This window comes from Typopeltis vanoorti, chromosome 4 (assembly GCF_054136105.1).
Source record: "Typopeltis vanoorti isolate ZY-2024b chromosome 4, IOZ_Tvanoo_1.0, whole genome shotgun sequence".
NCBI classification, from domain to species: domain Eukaryota; kingdom Metazoa; phylum Arthropoda; class Arachnida; order Uropygi; family Thelyphonidae; genus Typopeltis; species Typopeltis vanoorti.
The window spans coordinates 59,910,999-59,938,209 of record NC_143552.1 but is presented as its reverse complement, the minus strand read 5'-3'; the positions used below and the strand labels follow the sequence as shown (position 1 = coordinate 59,938,209).

General features: G+C 35.5%; 1 protein-coding gene across 1 annotated transcript in view; it reads right to left on the bottom strand.

Moving 5' to 3' along the window:
* LOC150107349 (condensin-2 complex subunit D3-L-like) overlaps positions 1-27,211 on the bottom strand; it is a 208,965-nt gene that overhangs the window by 98,902 nt on the left and 82,852 nt on the right. Inside the window, exon 3 of the mRNA XM_090391824.1 lies at positions 6,059-6,294. Coding sequence (XP_090247950.1) covers positions 6,059-6,294 — 236 coding nt within the window. The remainder of the gene's footprint in view (positions 1-6,058; positions 6,295-27,211) is intronic.

The following is a 27,211-nucleotide window of genomic DNA, read 5'->3' as shown; positions in this document are numbered from 1 at the left end:
TTTATTTCCGAGTGTATCTATATATACACAAGGGTTCACTCCGATTGGTGCAATAACTTTTTTTACTGTTTCTTTCAGAATCCAAAAAAATCACTGACTCAAGACTAAATACAAAATAAACACATTTAATAAAACACAAACAATATATACACTTCAAATAAAGTTACATAATTAACTACAAATTAATTGGATCCAAAGGCCTTTTAAATAAACTTACAGTTAAGAGATCAGCCATTCTCTGACTCAATCTATTATTGATTTGTTTAACATATACTTCATCTCATAGACTAAGTACTTTGTTGACACAATAACAAAATGTACATAGCCAGTTTCTCTGTTAATCTGTTAAGGCCTCATGTAGCACACATTAATTCTTCTTGACACTGAAGTGTAGATATTCTGAATTCATCTAAGTATAAACACTCTCACTTCATGCAATTTCTTTCCAATCAGCGTTTCTTCGAACATTCCTTTAGAACGTCATTAACAATATCTTCTTTTATTTACGAATACTTATTGACAGTCTACCACCTTAAAATTCAGTTCTACAATTCCCCTTTCGGAATCTATTATTAATCTTCCAATCAGCGTTTCTTCGAACATTCCTTTAGAACGTTGATTGCAATATCTTCCTTTATTTGCCAACACTTATTGATAGTCTTAAATCTTTAAAATCTTGTTGATTCCCGTTACCTCGATACTGAACACTCTGTCAGCTGTCAATCACCCATCAAACTCCTCGGCAAGCATGCGCACTACATAAAAGTGGCAAGCGAGAAGCAAAGTATAATGGCTGACACGTTGTCTCCGTTAGCGACAAGAGAAGGTCTTCATACATACATTTTTTTTTAACTGCTTTACATTACATTTTGACAAAATAACATCAATATCGTGCACATCGCAAGTGCCGACATATTATGAAACCAAAACTAATAATGTACTAACATAAACAATTTGTAAAAATATCCAGAATTTTAAATTATGATTATTTTTACAATACCACCACTTGCTTTAATTACAGCTTGGATTTTTTTTTTTTTTGGCATGCTGTCAATATGACTCATTATCACATGTGTATCAAGTTTATTCCACTCCATGCTTAAAAGATCCCTTAATCTCACCAAATTTGCAGGGTGTTGATGTTTCTACTTTACAGCCCTTTCTAATACATCCCAGATTTTTTTCAATAACATTCAGATTGGGGTGAATATTAGCTGGCCAATTGAAATGTGGAACATCTTTCTCATGTTCTGCAAACCAATCCAGCACAAGTCTAGCTTGATGGACATGAAGCTCTTGAAGCTCAGGATCCACTATGTGTCCACCTTGTTCCAAAAACTGGACAAATGGCAATACTTCATTATTATAAAAGTGTTCAGATAATCCATAGATTTCAAGCAACTGGATACCTCAACGAATGGACCAACTCCAGCACTTGAAACACAGCCTCAAACCTAGACACTGCCAACTCCTTTTTGCACAGCACTTTGGATACATTTGGGGTTAAATGTTTCTCCAGCCTTTCTGCATGATCCTGGAGTGGCTATCATTGGAATACAGGTAGAATCTGGATTTGCTGGACCATATTATTCATCTAAACTGGTCAATGATCCAGTGACGATGCTGTTTTGCCCAAGCAAGGCAATTTTTCTACTGAACAGTTGTTAACATCGGATATATCTGGACAACATGAGTGAAAATGCCTAACCCAAGCAGTTCTTTCCATAGTATTTGTTCTGAAACTGGTTTACTGGGTTCAGCATTGTACTGTTGAAACAGTTCTTGATGAGTCTGGAAACTTTCAGCTGTTGCTAGTCGTCCCAAATGCCTGCAATCTCAATTTGTCATCATAGAGCTTCTACCACAGTTGCTCTAGACAGAGCATGGTGATAGCTTCATACTCCTTCCACTGTAAATGGACACTACTGACTATGGAGTTAGACATTCCAACAAACTTCACCACCTCTTACAAGGAATGTCCAGGTTCTCAGCCAAAAACAATGACACCCTTTTGCCACTCAGTAACATTACCTTTATGACCCATGATTGTACCTGTAAAAGAGAATACAGAATGCAGAGGTAGTTGCAAGTGGCGAGTGCTTCATCGGTGAGCAAGTTCAAGTTCATATAAGCATTATATGAACAATAATTAGAGTATGTATCCTGCAATAAGTAGAAAGTTGTTTTTACCTTGGGTATATACAATGTTAAAGATATCAAGAAATTTTATAAGCTAGGTTTTAATCCTTTTTCCCAAGTAAGCAAACAGACAGGCACGTAAGTTGAGTTTGCACCTGAGCGTAGTTCAAGTCTAAGGCAACTCGCTGTAAAGGTGGAGTAAGCTCCGATCACTTTCCTTAGTATTTTCCCCTAATGCAAAGCACATCCCCCTTGTGGAATGTATGATGGTATGCATTAAAGGCAAGGGCCACTATCCAGACCGGTTTCGACCTTTATTGAGGTCTCATTAGTGGGAGCCAGACCTAAAAAATGCCAAGGTTGAAGAAAAAGGATTAAAAACTTAGCTTATAAAATTGTTTGGTATCTTTAACATAGTATATACCCAAGGTAAAAAAAACTTTCTACATCTTACTCTCGTCCTGAGATTTTTATTTAATAAGGTCAAAGTACCTTGTGGCAACTTGTTTAAGTAAAATTTATAAGCTCTGCATTACTTCAACCTTGGCATATTTTTAGGTCTGGCTCCCACTGATAAGACCTCAATAAAGGTCGAAACCGGTTTGGGTATTGAGGTCTCATTAGTGGGAGCCAGACCTAAAAAATGCCAAGGTTGAAGAAAAAAGGATTAAAAACCTAGCTTATAAAATTGTTTGGTATCTTTAACATAGTATATACCCAAGGTAAAAAAAAACTTTCTACATCTTACTCTCGTCCTGAGATTTTTATTTAATAAGGTCAAAGTACCTTGTGGCAACTTCTTTAGGTAAAATTTATAAGCTCTTCATTACTTCAACCTTGGCATTTTTTAGGTCTGGCTCCCACTGATAAGACCTCAATAAAGGTCGAAACCGGTTTGGGTAGTGGCCCTTGCCTTTAATGCATAGCACCATACATCTCTGCAAGGGGATGTGCTTTGCATTAGGGGAAAATAATAAGGAAAGTGATTGGATCTTACTCCACCTTTACAACAAGTTGCCTCAGACTTGAACTACGTTCAGGTGCAAACTTGACTTACATGTCTATCCTGCAATGAGTCTTTGACTGTATGAAGATGTCCAAGAAATAATAAAATAATAATATACTTTGATAGTTATATGTGACCATCAGGAAAATTTTACTCTTCTTTTGTGTTCTGACATTGATGCTATATGATGTATTAGATTTTATAGTAATATTAACCAACCTCGCAAATCCACAAGTTAAAATTGATTTGAACACTGTCTTGCAGAATTGAGGACCGTGAGCAGATTAACAAGTGCATTTAAGGCAAAATCATAGTAAAAATGAAGATATTATAAAGAAACTTGAGATCATTAACATTCCAGAATTTATTTGTGCAGTGTTGATCACATAAACAGAATATAAGTGTTAAGAAAACAGGCTTTTGATTCTGAGAAAAAGTGTCAAGGAAAGATTAAGATGGACTGATATAGTAAGTAGTGCTCTCGAAGACTCGTGTAAGATATGATAATACTAAGACATGACAAATAAGGTCTGCCTCTGTAGCATAACTGGAATCGTCACCAAACATTGCACCCTTTGATTTGAAAGGACCAGCATTTGATTTTTGCTGTGAGAAGAGGAATCTTTATATATGGGCCTTTTCAAATGAAGGTAAATTAGCCAATCTCATATGGTGATAGCAGAGTTTTCCCTACTGCACATAGTTAAATCAACCATGAGAACACATGCAATTTACAGACAAAAACTGTTGGCGGTGAGCAGTAAACGGTGTTGTGTGTTGATGGTAGTAGTGTCGAAGTGTAGTTGGAAGATTAAGTTAGAGAAGATGGTGAGTTGTGTAACTGAGTAGTGTGCCCTCCCACAATGGATCCTTGGACTCCCTGGTGATGTCCACATAATAATAATAATAAAATATTCATCTGGAAAGTAAACTGAGTTTGTATCATCATCAATTTCCTGAAGTATCCACAAGGGGTGTTCAGGTTACTATGACAGCACTACATGATTAAGTTTACATTATTATTAATCTCCTATCAACAATTTTCCTCCAAATCAATCTATGATTTGTGAGTGCTCCAATATTGTCATATCTAACATTTCATGCTTCTGACCAAATCAATCCACCTAGACCTTGGTCTTCCTCTGGGTCTCTTTCCTGCCATGCCATCAAACACCTGTTTTGCTAACATTTCTTCACTCATTCTATTTAAGTGGCCATCATACCATCTTATATTAGCTCTGCTGACACAGTCTTGAATGCTAATAATGTCAAGTTCTTTTCTAATATTTTCATTTTTAATATGATTCTGCCATTGATGCCATCGGTTCACTCCCCTGATTTTTCTCAGAGCCCTCATATCTTTGATCAAATGCTTTATTTCTAAACCAACTCTCAAATCCAAAACTTAAAACTTTAAACACTGTCTTATACTGCTAGTTTGGTGTTTTTGGCTAATTTCTCTCTTATTCCATATAAATTTATTCAGCTGGCTACCCACCATACCAGCTTTGCTTATTCTATTGCCTATTTCCAGATTTAGCCTGCCATCTTCACTAAAACTGTGCCTAGCTGAAATATTTTACTTGTTCTATAGGATCTCCATTCAGAATACAGTTTAAGTTTTCTATGCTCCTGCCTATTTTCATAGTTTTGGTCTTGGTTTGAGTTTGCATTTCTGGTTTAAATATTCGTTTTAAACTCCTTATTATCACTTTCTGCTGTGTATATATAGGATACCCTGGTAGAATTATACAATTAAGTTTACTTCATTATTAGCATCCTATCAATAATTTTCAAATCTAATTATGTAGTCATTATAACTAATTAATAATGGGTACATGTTAATTTAATTCTTTTTAATTTGCAGAATTTTGAGCTATGTTTCATAGCCATTATCAATACAATAATAGAAAAATAATCACAAAAAAGAGAATATCAATTCAACTGAAAGTGTGTGATATTATATGTAGTATTGGCTGCAGGAGAATAGTTCCATCTGTATTAATCACATATCCAAAAATAAATGACAATAAAATTAGTTAATAATATATTTTAAATATAAAATTAATTACAATTTATGGAACACATGAATGGTGAGTATCAGTTAGTATAACTTCCCAAAATTGAGAAAGTTTAAGGCAATCGTTTTTGTTAAGGTTTGAATTGTGGATGTGTGCCCAGAAGAAGAAAACTTTTTTATGTAATACTTTAGTCTTGTTCCAAAAATAGAAGAATGCTTCAACAGACTGACTTACAAGTCTCCCTCCATCCAGTCAGAAACTTAACATCTTCTGTATCTCCCCAAAAGACAAATATTCTCCTCTTTCTTTTTCTAGAGTTAACAGAATTCACTGCTCTTGCAGCTTATGTTATTATGGACAGACTGGTAATTCTGCAGAAATTTGTCTGGAAGAACATCAAGAATATATTCCACTTAAAGAACCTAATAAATCTAGTTTAGCAAGCCATGCATTATCTACAAAATACAGGATCCTTTGGAACAACACCAAGGTATTATATAAATGCTATTTTCTTCTGGAAAGATTGTATACAAAGAAATGTGTGTGTGTGTGTGTGTGAAACATACAGAAACCGAAACTGTGTGAAAACTGCTTATTGAGAAAATCTAGTAACACACACATTGACTCCTCCTTGCTGGAAAAAATGTTGTCTCAGAAATGACAAACACCTTGGAGAAATTTGTCATTAAGATGCAAGTGGCAATAAGCAAAAATGGAGATCCAATATGAATAAAAATAATCATTTACTTAAATATAAAGAGCTAATAAGCTTCATTTCGGCAATGTAAACATTATTTAAATTAAGGGGATATATTTATATTTTATATCCCCTTAATTTAAATAAAAAAATAATCGTATTTCAGAAGAGAGAGAGAGAGAGATTTCAACTTACCTTGAATATCCTTTAGTTTGTCAGTAGAAACTTGATTTGCACAGAATTTTATTATCTGGAGAATTCTTTGCATAGTTAGCAAATTCACTTCTGTATTCTTATATTTATTCCAGTACTCCATTATAAAATCAGGATTTGGTATACGGGCATACATGGATATCTGAGACAATACTAACCATGCTGCCACACTATTTTCACCACCCAAATGATTTTTTAGTTGTGATATTAGTCTTGAGCTGAGGAGAAATGCAAAGTAGACGACAAAATAATTACTGAATGAATGATCAACAATTATACACCTGCACAACATTTTTTTTTTTTGACATTTTTTTCACATATATGAAATGTTTAACTATATATAATGGTAATGTAACAATGTAGCAGGCCTCTGGTATTAGCTGAATTCTCAGTCCTTTGTTCTTCATATCTGTTACTGGTTCTTGTAACCCTTCATCAGATTTCTACTTGTCTCCTGAATGTTATTTTCCATGACTAATATATGAAAACAAATAAATTTGTTTTCATATATCAGTCTACCAGTGACAGACTATCAGATCTCAAAGAGTAGTTACTTTATTATGGTTCCACATCTATCATACTTTTAAAGCACAAAATTACAAAAATTCTGAATTTCCTAATTTTATTTATTTATTTTTAATCTTTTTATTATTATTATTATTCAGGTCTCCATGGAGTCAAAAGACTCATCATGAGAGGTCCTTCCTAAGAACATAAAGTTTGTCAAGACTCATCGAGGGAAGGCCCCCCCCCCCCCAAGAAACAAAGTCTATCATACCACTCCTTAATCTCATTGACCATTCTCGCTCTCACCACTCCATCAGGCAATGCATTCCACGGTTCAACCACCCTCCATGCAAAGAAACCACTCCTCACCCTCTTGCTCACAGTTTCCTTACATAACTTCCAGAGATGGCCTCTTGTCATCACTCCTTCCCGCTGTTCAACCAAACGAAAGAACTCCCCAGTGTCAACCCTATAACCACCTCTCAACAATTTAAAAGTCTCGATCATATCACCTCTCCTTCTTCTATCCACCAAACTCTGCAGTCCACATTCCCTCAGCCGATCCTCATAATCAAAATTGTACAGTCTTGAAACCATTTATCTTGCAGCAATGGGTTTATTATAACTGTGATAGTTTGCAATATTCATCTATATACCAAGTATCATATAAATAAAAATAAATATAATTCAGCAAAATAAAAATCACCCACAGAGCCCACAAATGCCTCCGAAGGTTTTTAGGACTTATTGTGGGAGGCCACTCCACGATCAGGAGCCTACCTGCACAGTTCATAGTCTACACTACACTACCTACTGTATACATTAGAGCAGTGCTTCCCAAACTTATGGATGTAAAGGCCCCCCTTGGAAAAATTTAAATATTTCACGGTCCCCATCGAAAACAAAATCATAATACAACATATATTATTATAATATTTATTGTATTTATATTCAATACAAAACATACACAGCAAATATCGCAAAAAATCAAATGCAAATATTACATTTTTAGCATCTCACATGCACATTTGACATGGCACACTTAGTCTTAAAACATTTTAAATTTGTTTTCATTATTTCATGGCCCCCTCAACAAAACTAACGGCCCCCAATGGGGCAGTGGCCCACAGTTTGGGAAGTGCTGCATTAGAGTATTTCTGTCTATTAAATGGATTGAATTAATATGTTCTCTGGCTGATTTGTCTGTTTTCTTCTTACTATCATGAGTTTAGGCAAAGTGGTTTTTTTTAGGTCAGTGACATGCCACTGTTTTCTTGGTCTTCCAACTCTTCCATTTATTTTGTATTTTTAAAATAATTCTGGTATTGTTCATTCAACTTAGATATTCTATCCGTCTTTGTTTATAATTACTTATATAATAATTTGTTCATTTTTTTATATTCAGAGATTGTAAAATTTCATCTGTTTTCCAGTACAATGTGGTACATCCAAGCTGTTTTTCTTAGGAATTTCATTTTATAAGTTTGAATTTTTCATCTTTCTTTTTTTGTGTTCCACATTTCACTTCCATATAATAAAGATGGTTTTAATAGGACATCTTACAGCTTTATTCTTGTATTTTAGTACTAGGGACGGCTTAAATACACTGAAGTGCCATTGAATTAGGGACAGTTACCTAGTAACACGTTGGACCCCCATCTGGTCCTGCCACGCGACAAGGCAAGGACTTCACTAGCTTGCAAAAATGTTTCACAGGTATGACGACCCATGCATCCTCCAGAGCTGTCCACAATTTGCTCAAGTTCAGCAGTGATGGAACACAGGCCCGAACACTCTGCTTGACAGTTTCCAAAAGATTTTTGATGGGATTTAAATGGCTTCTAGGTGGCCACTTCATTATTTCAAAGTCAACAGAATCCTCCTTGAACCAAGTAGTAGTATGCCTGGACCTGTGAGATGAACAGTTATCTTGCTGATAGACACCATCTCCATTGAGATGCATGATGGACATAAATGGGTGTACTCATGGTAGGCCATGAGTTCCACATATCGGAATGTATTGAGAGTTGTTGGTACAAGTACCAAAGATGTCTAACTGAAGACACCCAGGCTATCACTGGGCCACCACCACCAGCTTGTATAGTTCTGACCTAACATGCAGGATCTATGGCTTCATGGAGTTGGCACCATATACTCAGTCTCCCATTGGCACTATGAAATTTAAATCATGATTCATCACTCTAAGCTACATGTCGCCAATTTTCAATCATCTAGTTTCCATGTTCTTTAGCCCAGGCAAGGCATTCAAGCCCAGTGTTGTGCCATTAGAAGTGGGACGCTTGTAAGTCAGCAGCTCCTAAAGCTGAGATGGTGAAGTGAATGTTGCACGGTCCTTGCACTGACTTTCCAGATGGAACCCTCGTTCAGATGGGAGATGATTTGAGATAATGTCTGCCGCCTATCGGTGCTTTTTCTTTTTCTTTTTTTTTTTGCTAGAATTTTCATATTCCTGAACACTCTTGAAACTGTCATACAAGAAAATCCAAGTTCACTGGCAATTTCTGAGATCGAGTGATCCATTCATCAGGCACCTACAATCTGCCCTCTGTCAAATACATCTAAAATACCACGCCTTTCCCATTACACCTCTCACGACGAATGCTTAGGGAAACCAATGGTGACAGCTAAGTATAATCACAGTTTTGGACATGCATGCATGCAAATGCAAGAGTTGCTGTACGGAATTTGCATAGCATCTCCTATCCCTAATTCAATGGAACTTCAGTGTATATTATTTGTTATGACATTTATTTTAACAAAATTTGATATTTTAAAATCTATATCTTTTTCATTTGATAGAATACGTTCCAGATATCTCAAAGTATTTACTTGTTATTATCTATCACTGTTTTACTTCATAATGGATTTCCTTCCTTCAAACGCCATTATTTTTTCTTTGATATTTTCATATCACACTGTTCTGATATTTAATGATTTTACAGATCTGTGTAAATTTTCATCTGATGTAGATACAATTTGATCATCTGCAAATAATAATGAGTATATATTTGTTTGTAAGCTTATTTATATTCCAAATGGGTCTTCCTGTTTCTAAATTGTTATTATATATATTACTCTATATAGAGTAATATATAGAGAGTAATATTATATATATTACTCTATATGCCAGTATACAAGATGATTGGACATATAAGAAGATTACCAAATTCTCCTTTCAAAATGTTTATTTTGAAAGGAAAATTTGGTAATCACAAATTTTGCACTTACCTCTGACAATTCTTATGCATTACTTTTACATTAATATAGCATAGACATAGCAATCACTTGGTATTCTCTTTACTGCAATTTATGAATGATGTCATTCTATATGAGAGATTGTTATGTTTATATCGTCTTTGGTTTTATACATTGTAATTCATGTGAGTTCCAGTTAATTTTCATAAGGATTTAAGTGAAGCAACTACATGCTTGTCCTACTGAATGCATTTATTAAATCTGTATATAATAAATGTATATGCAAAATTATTACCATGCATTATAACATATCAGTACATTAACATGGCAAAAGCTTATCAGAACACAGTTCATGTGCCTAACATAACAATGCTACACAGTACATTACTGCAGGAGTAGAGAGTCATTGGAAGATGTTGTCCATTACAAAATTCAAAGGTTCGAATTTTATGCTGAGAGTATGAGACGAGCACTGGTTTCAGCAACTTTTTTTTTTAAACTTTAAATACTAATATATATATAAGGTGTGTGTGTGTGTGTGTGTATTTAAAAAAAGTAAGGTGACAAAAAACAGCCCTACTGTACTCCTCTGATATGTCTTTCAATTCTGATAATTGTTTTAATTTGATTACTGTTTTATTTCCTGCATATATTTCTTGAATTGACTGTAAGAGTTGTTTTGGTACATTTAAAACAACCAATATTTAAACAATTTTTTTGTCTGTTAATTCTATCAAAGACTATTGTAATCAATAAAGGCTATATGTGCTTTGTTCTGAATTTGCTTTTCAATTATTAATTATATAATAAAAAACTGTCTATGTAAGACCAGCCTTTTTGAATTCATTCTCTTCATTTGTGCTTAGATTGTTATTTAATATCCATCACATATCTTTAACTACCTTTCAGAAGACTAATTCCACTATAATTGTTTCATACATTTTATATATACAGCAATCCCTCGATTAGTGCGTCTAATGCATTCTTTAAAACAGGTGCATTAATCGAATATAATAACCTATGGGAAAAAGTATAATTCATTCCTCAAATTTCTTTTTTGAACCTTAATTTTTTTATAAAAGATTAAGGTATGTCTCAGAGCCTAGTTAAAGGAAAACCATGAAGCTGAAAGACAATAAAACATATTCAGAATATAAATTTTATTATTCTACTTCTTAACAAAGAATTGAGCTAATGTAGTTTGGCGGGCATTTTGTTTCGAAAATATGTTTAGATTGTACGAAAAATATTTTCAAATTGTTTCTGTGAACTTTCTTTTGGCTGACTATCAGTGGTCAAATTTTCTTCATATTCTTCAGGATCTTCCCGCTCATCATCATCATCATCAAATTCCTGACATGTACCCTCAAGGGGTGTACAGGATATAACAGTACTACATGAAAAAATTACATCATTACTAACTTCCTATCTACAATTTTCCTCCAAATCAGTCTGTTACTTGTCAAGACTCCAACATTATCAGATCTTATATTTCTATCGTCTAAGGCACTTTGTACCATATCAATCCACCTATATCTTGGTCTTCCTCTGGGTCGTTTTCCTGCCAACCTGGCAGAGAACACTTGTTTTGCTAATCTTTCCTCTCCCATTCTATTTAAGTGACCATACCACCTGAGATTAGCTCTGCTAACGCATTCCTGGATGCTGACAATGTCAAGTTCTTTCCTAATATCCTCATTTTTAATGATATTACCATTGATGCCATCTGTTCATGCCTCTAATCTTTCTCAGGACTCTTATATCTGCAGTCTCTAGTCTTTGGTCAAGTGTTTTACTTCTGACCCAGCTCTCAGATCCATAAGTTAAAACTGGTTTGAACACTGTCTTATATACAGCTAATTGAGTGTTCCGACTAATTTCTCTCTTATTCCATATGAATTTATTCAAATGCCTTCCCACCATACCAGCTTTGCTGATTCTGTTGTCTATTTCTATATTTAATTTACCATCTTCAGTAAAAATCGTGCCTAAGTGGCTGAAATGTTTTACTTGTTCCACAGGTTCTCCATTCACAACACAATTGACATTTTCAATGATTCTGCCTATTTTCATTGTCTTTGTCTTTTTATTGCTGACCTTCATACCATATCTATTACAACAGTTATTCAATTTAGTCAGAGAATCTTGCAGACTTGTAGCGGATTTATTTAGAAGTATAACATCATCCACATAAAGCAAAGAGCTGACGATCTTGCCGCTGTGCATCTAAATTTAGCGGGTCGGAATCACTCAATTCTTCAGAATGAGATTTAATTAACTCTTGGATTATCATTGAAGGGAAGAAAGAAATGAAGGATGTACGAATTGGTCGCCAACACGCGAAATCACGTGCTTTATAGATAAAATTTTCCAACTGTTATACAAGCAAAATAGTTACCACTTTAAAAACTACAATGATCATAAAAGAGAAGTTAATTTTTTGACATGTAATAATAAACAACTCATCCCAGAAGATGGATTGATCACCCTATTATCGGAATAGATTCTCCTTTTTGTGATATGTGCAGAAGTGTCAAAGGGTCTCGAATCTGTGGGTGTACTATAGCAGACGATATAAATTTTGGCGGTAAAAATTTGGAACATAGTATACATAGTGTTCATGGACGTAGTGTAGTATGTCATTAAATATAACTTTGTAAAATATTTTAAATTGGTAACTAAATTATTCTGGGGTGCAAAGTCCAACTCTACCTCCCCGTGGTGCCCCCTGGAGTGTTGAGAATCCTAACCACTATTGGAACTGCACCCAACATCACTAACAGAGCTCTGGCAAACACTTCAGAACCCTGGTCAGGAGAAGTGTATATGCGACCACGGCAAAGATGCCACTACAACAACAGAAACAGCCCCGAGTCCTGCGCGGCCCATACTCACCTTTCTACAGCGGCGGTAAGGCACCGAGCGTGGCCAGGGGTGCTAAGAATCTCGCAGATGAAAACACACCGCCTCTTAAATCTATGAAAATGGCAATCGGTACCCTCAACTCGAACTTTGGCAAGAGACTACAGAATAGATTTATTAATCAAAGAACTAACTAATATCAACTTGGATATCCTGCTAGTGAATGAAATAAAAAGATTGAAAGAACTGACAGCAAGATGGTACAATGGCTCACAGATACTCCTCGGAGCATCCTCAAACAATGGCAAACAAGGCAGAGTGGGTATCATTGTTAAATCTAAGCTCACCAAGTCGATCCTTTCTTGTAACATCATATCTGAAAGAATAGGCGTACTCGTAATTGGAATAGAGAACAATATAACAATAAAATTAATATCCTGCTATGCTCCAACATCTGTAGCTGATAATCAAGAAATAGAAAATTTTTACATGAATATCTTGAACAAGCATTAAATTATAAGTCAACATACACATTCGTTGGTGGTGACTTTAATGCCAAAATAGGATATGGAAAAGAAGATGAAAAGTTTATAGGATCACATGGCCTAGGAGAAAGAAATAGAAGAGGAGAGAGAGAGAGAGAGAGAGAGAGAGATTAGCTGAATTTGCTGCAGCTGAACAACTCTTTATCATGAACACCTTTTTCAACAAACGCCTAGGAAGAAGATGGACTTGGCAATCACCGAATGGAGACACAAAAAATGAAATTGACTACATTTTAACAGACTGTAAAAGACTGGTACAAAATGTTGGTACAATAGGCGAAACATACTTCAACATAGATTCTGACCACAGACTCCTCAGAGCCATTATAAGAATAGACCACAAAAAAGAACAACATATCAGGGCAACATCAAAGCATAAAAGACAACCCAAACAAACAGACTACCACAAGTTCAGGAAGTACATAGAAGAGACCGAATGGACTATTAAAAACTGTTACATAAATGATGACTACCATTGACTTTATTAATAAATTCAACGAGTGCAAGAAAAAATCAGAAATTCCTGTGAAACAAAAAAAAAGAGAACGACTCTCACCTCAAACTCTAGAACTACTGAAAAAGAGAAAAGAACTGAAGAAATCTGAAGAAAATTTTCTAGAATACAAAATTATCTGTAAATTACTAAGGAAAAGAATTCCAGAAGACTACAAAGCTTTCAGGATACAAAAATTAAGAGAAGCAGTGCAGGCAAAAACCAGCCTGAAAAAAATAGAGAAAGACTTAAATTTTAAACAGTCAATTCCATCTGCTTTACAGGATCAAAATGGAGAAAAACATACTAACAGAAAAAGGATAGAAGACATTGTGCAGAATTTTTATAATAATCTCTATGCAACTAAGTGCCAAGTTTCAGAACCTATCATTCCAAAACCAAGCAATATACCAGATGTACTTCCAGAAGAAATAGCACATGCCCTTAAGAAAATGAGTCAAGGAAAAGCCTCAGGACTTGATCATGTTAAGGCTGAAGAAATCCAACAAGGTGGACCAATTATTTTCAAAGCCTTGGCTGCCAGATTCACGTGGTACTTCAAAGAAAGAAAGATTCCAGAGGAATGGAAAACCTCAAAAACCATACTTCTATTCAAAAAAGGGAACAAGGAAAACATAAAAAACTATTGTCCAATCTGTCTACTCTCTCACATATATAAGATCATGAACAGAGTAATACTGAAGAATCCAAAATACTCTAGAAGACAACTCCAGCAGAGAGCAGGCAGGATTCAGAAGAAGCTTCTCCACAATAGATCATATCCAGGCCATTTCACAACTAACAGAAAAATGCAGAGAATACCGAATCCCTCCATGTTTCCTCTTTATTGATTTTAAAAAAGCATTTGATACCATAGAACACAATGCAGTCATCAGTGCCTTACTGGAAATAATGTGGACCCTACTTATATCCACATGATAAAAGAAATTAACAAAATCAGACCACACAAATAACCCTATTTGATCAACCTATAAATATAGATATAAAGAGAGGGGTCCGCCAAGGTGATGTGATCTCCCCAAATCTATTTACCAGCACTTTAGAATACATTCTGAAAAAAATAGGCCTAAACGGAGGAATAAGCATTGATGGTGAAACGTTACAAATTCTTATGTTTGCCGATGATCTAGTACTGATATCCCACAACCCAAAAGACCTAGAAAAAATGAGTGAAAAAGTATACACAAACAGCAGTAAGATAGGCTTAGAAATGAATCTAGAAAAAACAAAATGGATCAAAAACATCTACACAAGTGACAGTCACCTATGTATTGATAACATCCCTATAGAACAAGTTGACTCATACAAGTACTTGAAGACAAATAATAAAAATGAATAACGATTTATCTGAAGAACTAGCAAAAAGAAAGAAAGCTGCATGGCTAAAAGAAACACTTATTGATCCAAATCTTGACATCTCTCCGAAGGCAAAACTGTTTAATAGTGATATTCTACCATCACTCATATATGGATCAGAAACATGGAACACAACAAGAAAAGAAGAAGAGACTCTCAGAATAACTCAGCGTGCAATAGAACGCAGGATTTGTAACATCAGCAGAATGGAACATGTTAGAAACAAGAAAATAAGAGATCAGACATAAAAGATGTAGTAACTGCAGTATATGAAAGCAAGATGAGATGGGCAGGTCACATAGCCAGACTCAGGGATAACAGATGGACATATAGAATACTCAACTGGCAACCAAGAATAAACAGAAAACCAGGAAGACCACCTACAAGTTGGGAAGATCCACTAGTGAAATCTATGGGTATAACATGGAAGAGAGAGGCTCAAGATCGAGATCATTGGAGGCATCTTTGTAATCTGCACTCATGGAGAAATCCTGAGTGAAACACGGGTCCATCAAGAACTAAATTATTTCATTCTGGTAAGTGATTTTTTTCAATAGTTAGCCATAAAAATGTATAGACAAAAAATTTTCAAAATCTGTAACATTTATTTTTCAGATGTATATATAGGTGTATGTATAGGTGCATTAATCAAATTTGGGTATCGAAAAAAAATAATGCACTAATCGAGGGATTACTGTATATAGCAGTGGCGTTGCGTGATCATTTCGGTTGGGTGTGCTGTCATGTTTTCCAGGAGGGGGGGGGGGGAGCTTGGAGTCAAATAATTATATCAATAAATTTTTATAATTAGTGATCTAATTAAATAATTACATCAATAAACATCTTTTAGCTTTTTTTATGTAATTATTTTTCGATGTAAACTATAAATATATTATTTTCATTTTGCATTGATTTTAATGATCTTTAATTCTTGGAAGAAAAAAAGAAGGTATTCAGAATTAATAGTTTTTAGCACAATTTCATTTATTAAAAAATTGAACGGCATATTTTATTAAAAATCAACTCATTAATTAATTTTAAATTAAATTATTTCAGTTTAAAAGCAAAAAAATTATAAAACTAACAAGTAAAATAATATTAAATTACATACACCTACCTTTTAAAAATGTATTTTTTTTTGTTTAAATTTGTTTCACTATAAATTTACAATTCACACTTCACTGTGTAACTTACTAGACAGAGGGCACACTAATCGGTCACTGTTCACAAATCAGAAAAAGATGAACCAAAAATAGGAACACGTGTTTTATTACTGCAATAAAACACGTTCTATGGCTATCCCACAATAGGCCAACCCATAATAAAATTTTAAGACAGACAAATGTGTTCCCAAGGTCGAGGGTGTAAGATTACATATCTCAATCAATTTTATGATTATAATTGGTGGAATTTTTTAATCGATCCCAGGGAGAAGTAGCCCCCCCCCACAGGCCCATGACCGTGGGATTGCATTTTATTGATGTATGAAAGTTTGAATGGGCATAGCGCATCAGCACTCATCTTAATTGGTCAAATGCAATTAATTGCAAGATAACTTTGAATACTTCTGTGTAGAGTGGGGGAACAATCTGTTTTATGATTGATTAGAAAACAACAATGAAGGAGAATGCTATATTTGGTTGGTATATCTGAAATACTCAAAGATGAAAATATGTGAACCATCATTTATAAGACGTGTGAGAATAGAAACACTTTCATTAATGGTAAACGAATAATTAATAATTATCATTTGTGATATGTGTATCCTATAAGTTGCTGGGTAGAGCGAATAGCATGATACTATAAAGTCTGAACATGAATAAGAGAATTTATGATGGCATAATCAAAAAAAACAAAAAAACTTATGAGACAGAGAGAAAGTATTACAGAATAAATATGGTTTGATTGAGCAGAAAATCATCTTGTAAAATTTGTTGCCCATGTTATGTGTATTTCTCCGGTTTATGTATATTTCGCTCTGTTTACCAAGAATTTTATTTTGTTTACTGAGACTCAATATGCATAACATCCGATCATTATCGGAATTATCCACACTTTTGGGAATCCTAAATTCATTAGTTTTCTTTGTTTTTTTTTAGTATCAGTGGTTCTTCTGTCTTATCAATCTCACATATGCTGGTATTTTGTTGTAGATCAACAACGTCTTATAATACACAGAATATTCATTTTTATTCAGGAATAGATATTTTTTACTGTCTGTTGTTTCCGAAGACTAGAATAAAAATGTCTCTATATACCGTTAAAAAACTTTGCAACCTTAACAGATACTATACTGCACAAGCAAAAAAAAAAAACAATTAGTATTTTTCTCCTAACATCCACTTTCAAATTTTCAGTTCCAGAAAACATGTGTAACATCTGTTTGTAATAAAGCCACTGGATATAGTAATCTCTCAACTCATGACAACATTCAATTGGATTGGTTGACACAATAAATCACAGTCGCTAGATGCTGAGTGAACTCAAAATTTAGGCTCACCTAGTCACGCCTTCTCAGCGGTTTAAAAAAATAATACAACACGTTGTGCCTGCATTATATCTTTTCAAATGGATCAAAGTTGTATGCATTTTGAAAGCACACCCAGGCTATTAATGCGAATGTGACGCAACGTTTACATGGGGAAAAGTGCCTTCTTCGTGAAGCACTAATACTTTATTATCCTTGTGAAGAGGACAATGAAGCATTAGTACAGTATATTGTGTTTAATTTTAGGAATCGTGCACGAAATCTGCAAACAATTCGGTGAGTCTTTAACAGGAATAAATGCAAAAATATAATATTGGTGATACTGATATTTCGTGGATGAGCATCGCACACCTGGAATATTCGCCCCTGATATATACATACACACATACATAAATTGGTATAACCAATTTATGTATGTGTGTATGCTCTTACAAACCTAGGATTAATTCAGATAGCTTAAAATTTGCAGTTACATAATAATCAATACTTGATTTATATCTACAAGGCATTCTGTGTGTTTCTTTCTTTATGTTCAAATACTGAATTCATTATTCTCATATTATTATGAGAATAACAAACATTAATATCATATTATTTATTACCAACTGTTTTATGAGAGGGAAAACTCTGAGTTTATGGGAGGGGGAGGGTAATAATAATGATATTTATTATAAAGATAGCCTCCGCTATCTTTATAATAAGGATATAAGTGATGCTGTTAGGATATAGAGGGGAAAGTGAAAAAAGGTGATTATATTAGAAGTACAAAACGATCTGGTAGGTGACATGTGGTATGTGAGAAGATATGAAAGAGTTGATGGCACAAGCAAAGGAGAAGAGTGAGAGCGTAGGCTGTGAACCTGCTGTCATGGTAAGATAGAGGTGAGATGGGAAGGGCTGTGATTGCAAATGAGTCAACGTGTAGGTTGTGCAGAAGAAACAGTGTGTAGCTTGTGGATGTCTGAAATGAGTTCAATGGATGAAAGCACTTGTATGTTTTGAGAAAGCATTGGTAAGTGAAAGTTTGTAAGTGAAGGGTCAGGTATAGCAAAAAGAACTTATATACTCTGCTATACGAGTTGTCCAAACGGTGCACCCATTAAGTTGCTTAAATATAAAGAGCCAACAGGCTTCACATCGGCGATATAAACACTATTTAAATTAAGGGGATATTAAATACCACATTGTTTTAAAACCGAATAAGAAACTCAAAGATTGGAATCAGCGAGTTTCATGCCGAATATAGTAAACTATAAAAATATTGGCGCTTACTAGCGTAAGCTAATGCAAGTAGTCCTAGTACGTAGTACAATACCGGGCAACTCATTGCAAAGGTGAGTAAAGTTTGGATCGCTATTCTTGATATTTTCCATAATGTAAAAACACATTTCCTAAGAAATGTATGCTGTTATTACATTATGGTAGGAGGTCACTACCCAGACCGGTTTCAGCCTTTTTTGAGGCTTCATCAGTGAGTAGCTAGACCAAATTAATACCAAAGGGTATAGCGAAAAGAACTTATATACTCTACTATACGAGTTGTCCAAAAGGTGCACCCATTAAGTTGCTTAAATATAAAGAGCCAACAGGCTTCATATCGGCGATATAAACACTATTTAAATTAAGGGGATATTAAATCCCACATTGTTTTAAAACCGAATAAGAAATTCAAAGATTGGAATCAGAGAGTTACGTGCCAAATATAGTAAACTATAAAAAAATCGGCGATTACTGGCATAAGCTAATGCAAGTAGTCCTAGTACATAGTACAATACCAGGCAACTCGTTGCAAAGGTGAGTAAAGTTCTGATCACTATTCTTGATATTTTCCATAATGTAAAAACATTTTCACTATACCCTTTGGTATTAATTTGGTCTAGCTACTCACTGATGAAGCCTCAAAAAAGGCTGAAACCGGTCTGGGTAGTGACCTCCTACCATAATGTAATAACAGCATACATTTCCTAGAAAATGTGTTTTTACATTATGGAAAATATCAAGAATAGTGATCAGAACTTTATTCACCTTTGCACGAGTTGCCCGGTATTGTACTACGTTCTAGGACTACTTGCATTAGCTTACGCTAGTAATCGCCGATTTTTTTATAGTTTACCATATTCGGCATGAAACTCTCTGATTCCAATCTCTGAGTTTCTTATTTGGTTTTAAAACAATGTGGGATTTAATATCCCCTTAATTTAAATAGTGTTTATATCGCCGATATGAAGCCTGTTGGCTCTTTATATTAAAAATAACGTGTTTATAAAGTGTTTTTTTTTATTGGGGAGGGGTATACAGGAGCCAACTAAAGTTTTGCACACAGGCATCGGACACTACTGGCGTGCCCCTAGTTGTGGACAGCTCTTCTGATCCTATGACCAGGTCCAATACTCTCACACCCCTAGTATTTTTCATCACATGCTGCCTCAAATAATTATCTCTTAGTAGGTGTATAAATTCCATTTTCTTCCTGCAATGTGATCTTTGTTTCTTCAAGTCTATATCTCCATATTTGAAGTCTCCCATAATAATCACTCAACCTGTACTCATTGTACTAATTTACCAATGCATGTCTTCCAGATTATCTGTGGAACTCCCTGTCCTATAGCAACAACAACAACTGTATATTTTGTCTAACCAGCCTTGATCTCTCACCAGACTGCTTCAAATGAACAGCCACTCTCTGCCTATCTCCTATTCTTTTTGGCTGCATTTCATCTGCTATCATTAGCAGTACCCCCACCCCATCCTATCTTGTTTATCTTCCTTGAAAATACTAAAACCTTCACATTTTATCCCTGTAACTACATCATCTGCTGTTAGCCAAGTTTCACTAATGCCTAGAACTTTTGACAAGGTTGCACTAATCAATGCTCAAAATCCCCCCCCCCCTTGTTCCATGCATTAATATATAGAAACTGCAACATCTCTTTAGCAGTGACATTGGCTGATGTGAGGAAAGAGTTAGATAAAATGAAGGTATGCTAAGGATATTGCAGAACTTTATTGCAAATATGCCTATGTATTATGAGTATGTGCAAGGGAATTGTCAGCTTCTCTGACTGAGCTGCTTAATTTAAATCTCAGTTCTGGGAGGGTGCAAGGGAGTGGAAAGAAAATGGAGTAGAAAGGAGATGCCATGACAGAGATAACAAATTATAGACCAATCAGTATCTTGGGAGTGGTGGTTAAGGTTGGAGGTGGTTGGAGAAGTTATCAAAAGGCAGAATTAAGGAATGGATGAGAAGGAATATATTACTTTACTGGGAGCCTTCATAGCTTAATTGATATATGAGTAGATGAAGCCCCTTTGGTTGGAAAGGTCCAGGCCTTTAAAACCAAAAAAGCCATGGAACCTTTATCAGGACTTCCAACTGAAAGTGAATTAGCTGGTCTCATATGGAGATAGCAGGGTCCCAGAAACTCAGGTTTTTCATCCTGGCTGTGACAGGCTTTTTAGTCTAACACAAAAGATACATACAGAGGGTAGCATGAGTTTAGCGAAAGGTAGGTTTATTCTAAGTAAGTTTCTTACTTTTTATAATAAAGTGATGATTGAGTTAGATAAAGGAAATGGCTATACAGCAATATTGCTGGACTTTGCAAAGGTAATTGTCAGGATACCAAGTGGAACTCTGTTACATAAACTGAAGTAAATGGGATTGGGTATGAAGTTGGTGATATGGATAAGAGAGTGCTTGATGGACAGACATCAAAAAGTAGTGCGAGTAGTATATTAAATAACTGAATCCAGAAAACATTGACTAGTGGTGTACTGCAAGACTCAATACTTTGTACAGTATTGTTTTTTAATTTATACATCAATGGTACAGGAAATGATTTAAGGAAAAATAGCTATTTGCTGATGATGCAAAACTGGAATGATTGCCAGAATGGATTGGAAGATTATACAGAGATATTGAAGGATGACTTAAATAGGCTGGTAGTATGGCACAGGATAATGGCTACCAGTTTAATACAGACAGGAAGTTGAAGTTCAGAGAACATACAAAGGTGACCAAAATAGTTCATCATATTGCTGAAGCATGTTGAAGAACACACTGAAAAGCAAGGTTTGGGAGGTTGTTATGCCTTCTACAAGACTTTAATAATATCATATCTGGATTACTGTGCACAGATCTGTTCATGTGAAATCCCAAGGGATGAGGAAATGGTGGAGAAGATGATCAGAGACAAGAGGCTAAGAATGTAACGGGTCTATGGAATGTTCTCTACAAGGACAGACTGAAAGCCTGTGGATTATGAAGGCTAGCTAATAAGCAGAAAAGTGAAAATATGATGGAAACAAAAATTATTAAAGATGTTTTAGAGGACTGACACGGATTTTTGCAATAAATGGCAGGAAGTGAAAGAATAAAGGGTTAGCCCTGGAAATTATATAACAGTGTGTGAGTAAGGGTGTGAGAACTAGATATTGTGCTTGAAGAAGTAACTGAGTGGAATGGATTGCCAGAGGCAGTCAGGACTGCTTCATCAGGGAATAAGTTCAAGGAGAAGTATTAAGGCAATCTATTCCAATCATATACCACTCTAAGAGAGAAAAATCTAGTTTTCATCCCCTTATTCACTGCAATCATTCTCAATTTCCATGGATGCCCTATTATACTCTTCACACCTTCCAGAAAATGAAAAATGTGCATGACCTTTTCCGAAGTTGCAAGCCTCAATCACATCACCCATCTTTCTCCTGTTTGCTAGTGTATGCACTTTACGAATTCTCAATCAGTCTTCATCATCTGTATTCTACAATTCCGATAACATCTTTAACACTCTCTCTCTCTACTGTGTCAGCATCACCACAAAAACCAAGAGCCACCAGAGTTTCACAGAATAGTCTGTATCATGGCCTAATAAAGAGGTAAAATGACTTGTATCCTTACAGTTAAGATTCATTTCAATTGCAATTATCTTCTGAGTTGTACTTGCAATCTTTGCTATATGGTCCTTGAACTTCAACTAAAACTACAAACTTGAAACCAAGAGACCAGAGCTACATTGAATAGTCCAAATGAGGCTGTATCATGGCCTTATAAAGAGGCAAAAGGACATATATTCTTAGTTGAGGTTCATTTCAACATTGCAATTACCTTCTGATTTGAATTTGCAATCTTTGCTATATGGTGCTTGAACTTCAACTAAAACTACAAGATCCCTGGTCTCATCCGTTTCCTCTACCATAATCCTAACAATATATTATTATTACAGCACGGGCATCTCCATTGAAACCATTAACAAATAAGACACAATTGACTCAGGCAACCCATTCCATTCATTCACCACTCTCCAAACAAAAAATCTAATCTTCATGCCCTTGTTAACCACACTCTTACTTCTGGGAATGACCTCTTGTTCTGTCCCGTCTAGCCAAGTGCTGAAACATTTCTTCTGCATCAATTCTATAAAATCTTTTAAGTAACTTAGAGGTTTCTATCATATTCCCCCTTTTTCACCTATCAACCAACTTTTGCAATCCACAAACTCTCAATCTATCTTCATAGGGAGCATTCCACAGACAACTCACCATCTTGGTCACTCACATCTGGATCCTCTGTCTGGTCACCATAAATCTTAGATTCACATCACCATAAACCTTAGATTCACGGATGGCTGACTGACAGATTGACATCTGTCAGTAGCCATCTTCTTATCCACACTAATATTTTATAATCCAATCCCATATTCTGCAGTTTATGCAACTGCCTTCCATGTTGTATCCTGTCAAAAGCCTTAGCAGATTCCAAAATGTATCAATGTGTATCCACATCCCTTCTCCATATCTAACTCAACTGTAACATTAGTAGCTAATAAAAAATGACCTTCGTAAACCCATACTGTTCATTGCAAAATACAGATTTTCTGTCAACTCATTTCTGTACACAAGTTCTTAATAGTTTTTCCAAAATCTTCACCATCACTCCAGTCATACTGATAAGTTGATAGCAGGACACATCAGTTTTTGCACAACCCTTGGTCAATGGAATTATCATACATTATTTCCACTCCTCTGGAATCTTCCCTGTTCTGAAAGTCAGATTATATAGAAACAGTCAAAGAAACAACCAGTTAAGCTAAACACTCTTTTAGCATCCTTGTAAAATTCTTATTCAGTTTGTGCAACAACCCTAGTAACCCTTTATACACCTGAGTTTTGTCATCCAATGAAGAGGTAGCAGCGAGCTCAATGTTGCATACACACACACACACACACACACAGGTTGGTAACTTTTAGCAAAATGGGCACTCATCACTTAAACAATCTCTTCTGCTACGTGCATAGCATCTGTATTTAACATAAAGAAGAAAAAAGAGTATTAAAGAATAATACTCATTTTTTTCTTTTACTTATGGTATAACGAGATAATTTTTATTGGGTTGTCTTTAGTTTGAATAGCCAGTTCTTCATGTTCAGACATACAACAGTTGCGACTCATCTGACTGGTCCTTATAATGTTTATAACTAACATCATCCTCATGCATAATGTTCCTTCCACATCATCTCTTTCTTAAGAATGTCTTGCTTCATAAGATTACACATCCATTTGCCTCCTATTCTATTTATTCTTCGAACTCGAGGGATACATTCTGAAATTGCATCATTGATGTATTTTTTAAATACTTCCCATTCACTGTTGATATCCTTTCCTTCTAGCAAACAATACCATGGGATAGAACCGAGTATACTTTTCAGCTGGTCATAATTTCTTGCTTTGTAATTCAGTATGTTACCTGTTCTGAAATGAAGATCCATAAACTTAGCCACTTCCCAAATCAGTACAGCATGATGTACTGACTGTCACCAACTGGAGAGAGAATCATCTCTCTCTCTTTAACTAAACCCCTTATGACATTAGCTATCTGACAACCAGTCACTGATCCAACACAGAAGTCTGTTATCCAATCCCATCTGTTTCAATTTATTTAAGCGCTGGTTCTGTGGTAGTCTGTCAAAAGGCTTTGCAAAATCTAAGTACACCACTGCACATGAATCTCCCGTGCAAGGTATTTGTCACATTGTTATAATACATCAGTAAGTTAGTGAAACATGATCTCCCCTTAGCCAACTCATGCTGATAACTACAGAGAATACTGATGTTATCAACCCATTTCTGTATCCTGCTTCTCACCAATCTCTCCAGTACATTCACCGCAACTCCCGATATACAGACTGACCTATAATTTGAAGTTACAGCCTTATCATCACCTTTATGCAGTAAACAATTTTATCCTCCTTCCACTCCCTTGGAACCTGTGCTGTTTTAAGACTTTTATTAAACAGGCATGCCAATGCCACTGCCAATTCCCTGGAACATTCCCTTAAAATGCATGGTGATATGTCATCAAATCCTATTGCCTTATTGACATCAAGGGTTATTTATTTCCTCAAATACCTCCTGCTCACTCACAATTAAGTCATCCCCCCTCCTATGTCCTCTATACTTAATTTCCTCATGATTCCACCATGATCAGGATGAAACACCCCCTTATAAATTGATCACTGAATATCTCAACAATGTCTTCCACAGCAGTTACCATTCTACCACTTTCATCCATTAACTTCATCTTACTATGACCATTCTTCCTTCTACTTGCCACATATCTAAAAAACTCTCTAGAGTTTTTCTTTGCCTGATTTGCCAATTTCTGCTCATACTCTACTTTTGTTTTCCTTACTAACTGAGTCACTCTCCTGGCATGTTCCTTATAATCTTAATGTGACTGATTATTACTATTATTCATCTTGTACTTCCTCCAAAGTACTTTGTTTTTCCAGATTTCATGCTTAAGCTTCACATTCATCCATTTTACACCTACTTATTCAGCCTTTTGGCCTTTGGAATATATTTGGACATTGATGCTGTTATATATTTCTTTGTAAGTTCCCATGCAGCATTTGTTTCCTTACTGCTCAACTCCTCGTTCCATGTTATAGCTCCAAGTTGTCTCCTAAGCTTGTCATAATCACCAGCCTTATAATTCCACATATGACTATATCCTTTCCTCACAAGTCTGCATATGACTAGCCACAACACAGGTGATTACTTTCACCAACTGGAGGAAAGTGTGAAATCCCTCTGACAATTACATCCGCTGATGAAATGATCAGATCTAGAATTCTCGATCCTCGTGTGCCTTCCTTTACATGCTGCCTGAGATAGTTCTCTCTCAAGAACTTGAGAAATTCATTTTCCTTATTTCCAAATGCAATCTCTTCATTCCAATCTACACTACCATAATTAAAATCACCCATAATGATTACCCTTCCTATGTTCACTAATCCAAGTTGTTTATATATTTTTTCATCATCACCCTCCACATTCCCAGGCCTATAACAACATCCAACTAAATATGTCTTCCTCTCAACCTCCAAGCTACACCACACTGCCTCATAACCATTGCCACTATTTCCCCCCTTTCATGTCTACCTTATGTGGATTTAATTCCCCTGCTATTATCAGCAGCACTTCCCGCTCCCTTCTTGAACTTTCTATCCTTGTGAAAAATACTGTATCCTTCCATTACTATTATGATATCATCTTCATTCAACCATGCTTCACTTATTCCAATGATTTTGGGGCAAATAAACTCAATCACCGAAACCATTTTATCTCCCTTGTTTCTGATACTTCTGGCATTTGTAAACAAACAAAGCAGTTAATTTTTAGGTCAATAGCCAGTCCTATCCAAGTCATGTGTGTTGGTTGTGATTTCCCCACTACACCTGCCAAATCACTTTTATCACCACTTACCACATATATCTGCTCAGTCTCAACTTCCCCATCCACATCACAATATACTCCATCTTCACACACACACACATTCACTACCACTTTCAACATCCATTCTCCCTGTTTTCCTCCATCTGAGCTCTCCCTGCTTCCCTGTTCCTTTTGCATTCCTGTTCTCTCTTCATCTGTCACACACTACTACTGTTTCCACTGCCAAATTTCAAACATTCTTCTGTACCACTCCCCTGATTTTTCTCATCATCTCTTTCTTCTGATCTCCTGCACGCATCATACTATACACTGTACTTACATACAGCAATACTTTCTCCAGTACATTCACTCCAAAGCCATTTAAATGCAACCCATTATGCCTGTATAATTTCATCCTTCCCTCAAAGACATACCATACAGCCACAAACTTCACTCTCTTCTCCTCATACAGCTCCACTAGCATACCATTCATGATTTTGGCTCTCTATTACAACTCACCATCGACATACCTTGGCAACACACTGACATTCTTTTCTACTAACGAAGGAAATGGGCAGATTTAATGTTTCCCACCGAACTCACAAATGACTATTGAAAGTTTTTTACCTTGGGTTTATTATACATTAAAGATACAAAAGAAATTATATACTTGGTTTTAACCCTTTTCCCCAAGGAAGCAAAACAATGTCTTGTGCGTGAAATATATTCACGTCTGAGCCACTTGTACATAGAGGCTGATGACATGAGAACTACCGTGTTTGAATAAAAACTTTAGTTTAATATTACTAAAATTTTACAATTCGACGTTTCGACCTTTATGTCAAGGTCATCTTCTGGAGCGTATAAATATACACAGGAAACAAGCTATACTACAATCATACTGGTTCGTTAAAGACACTGACTAACCGC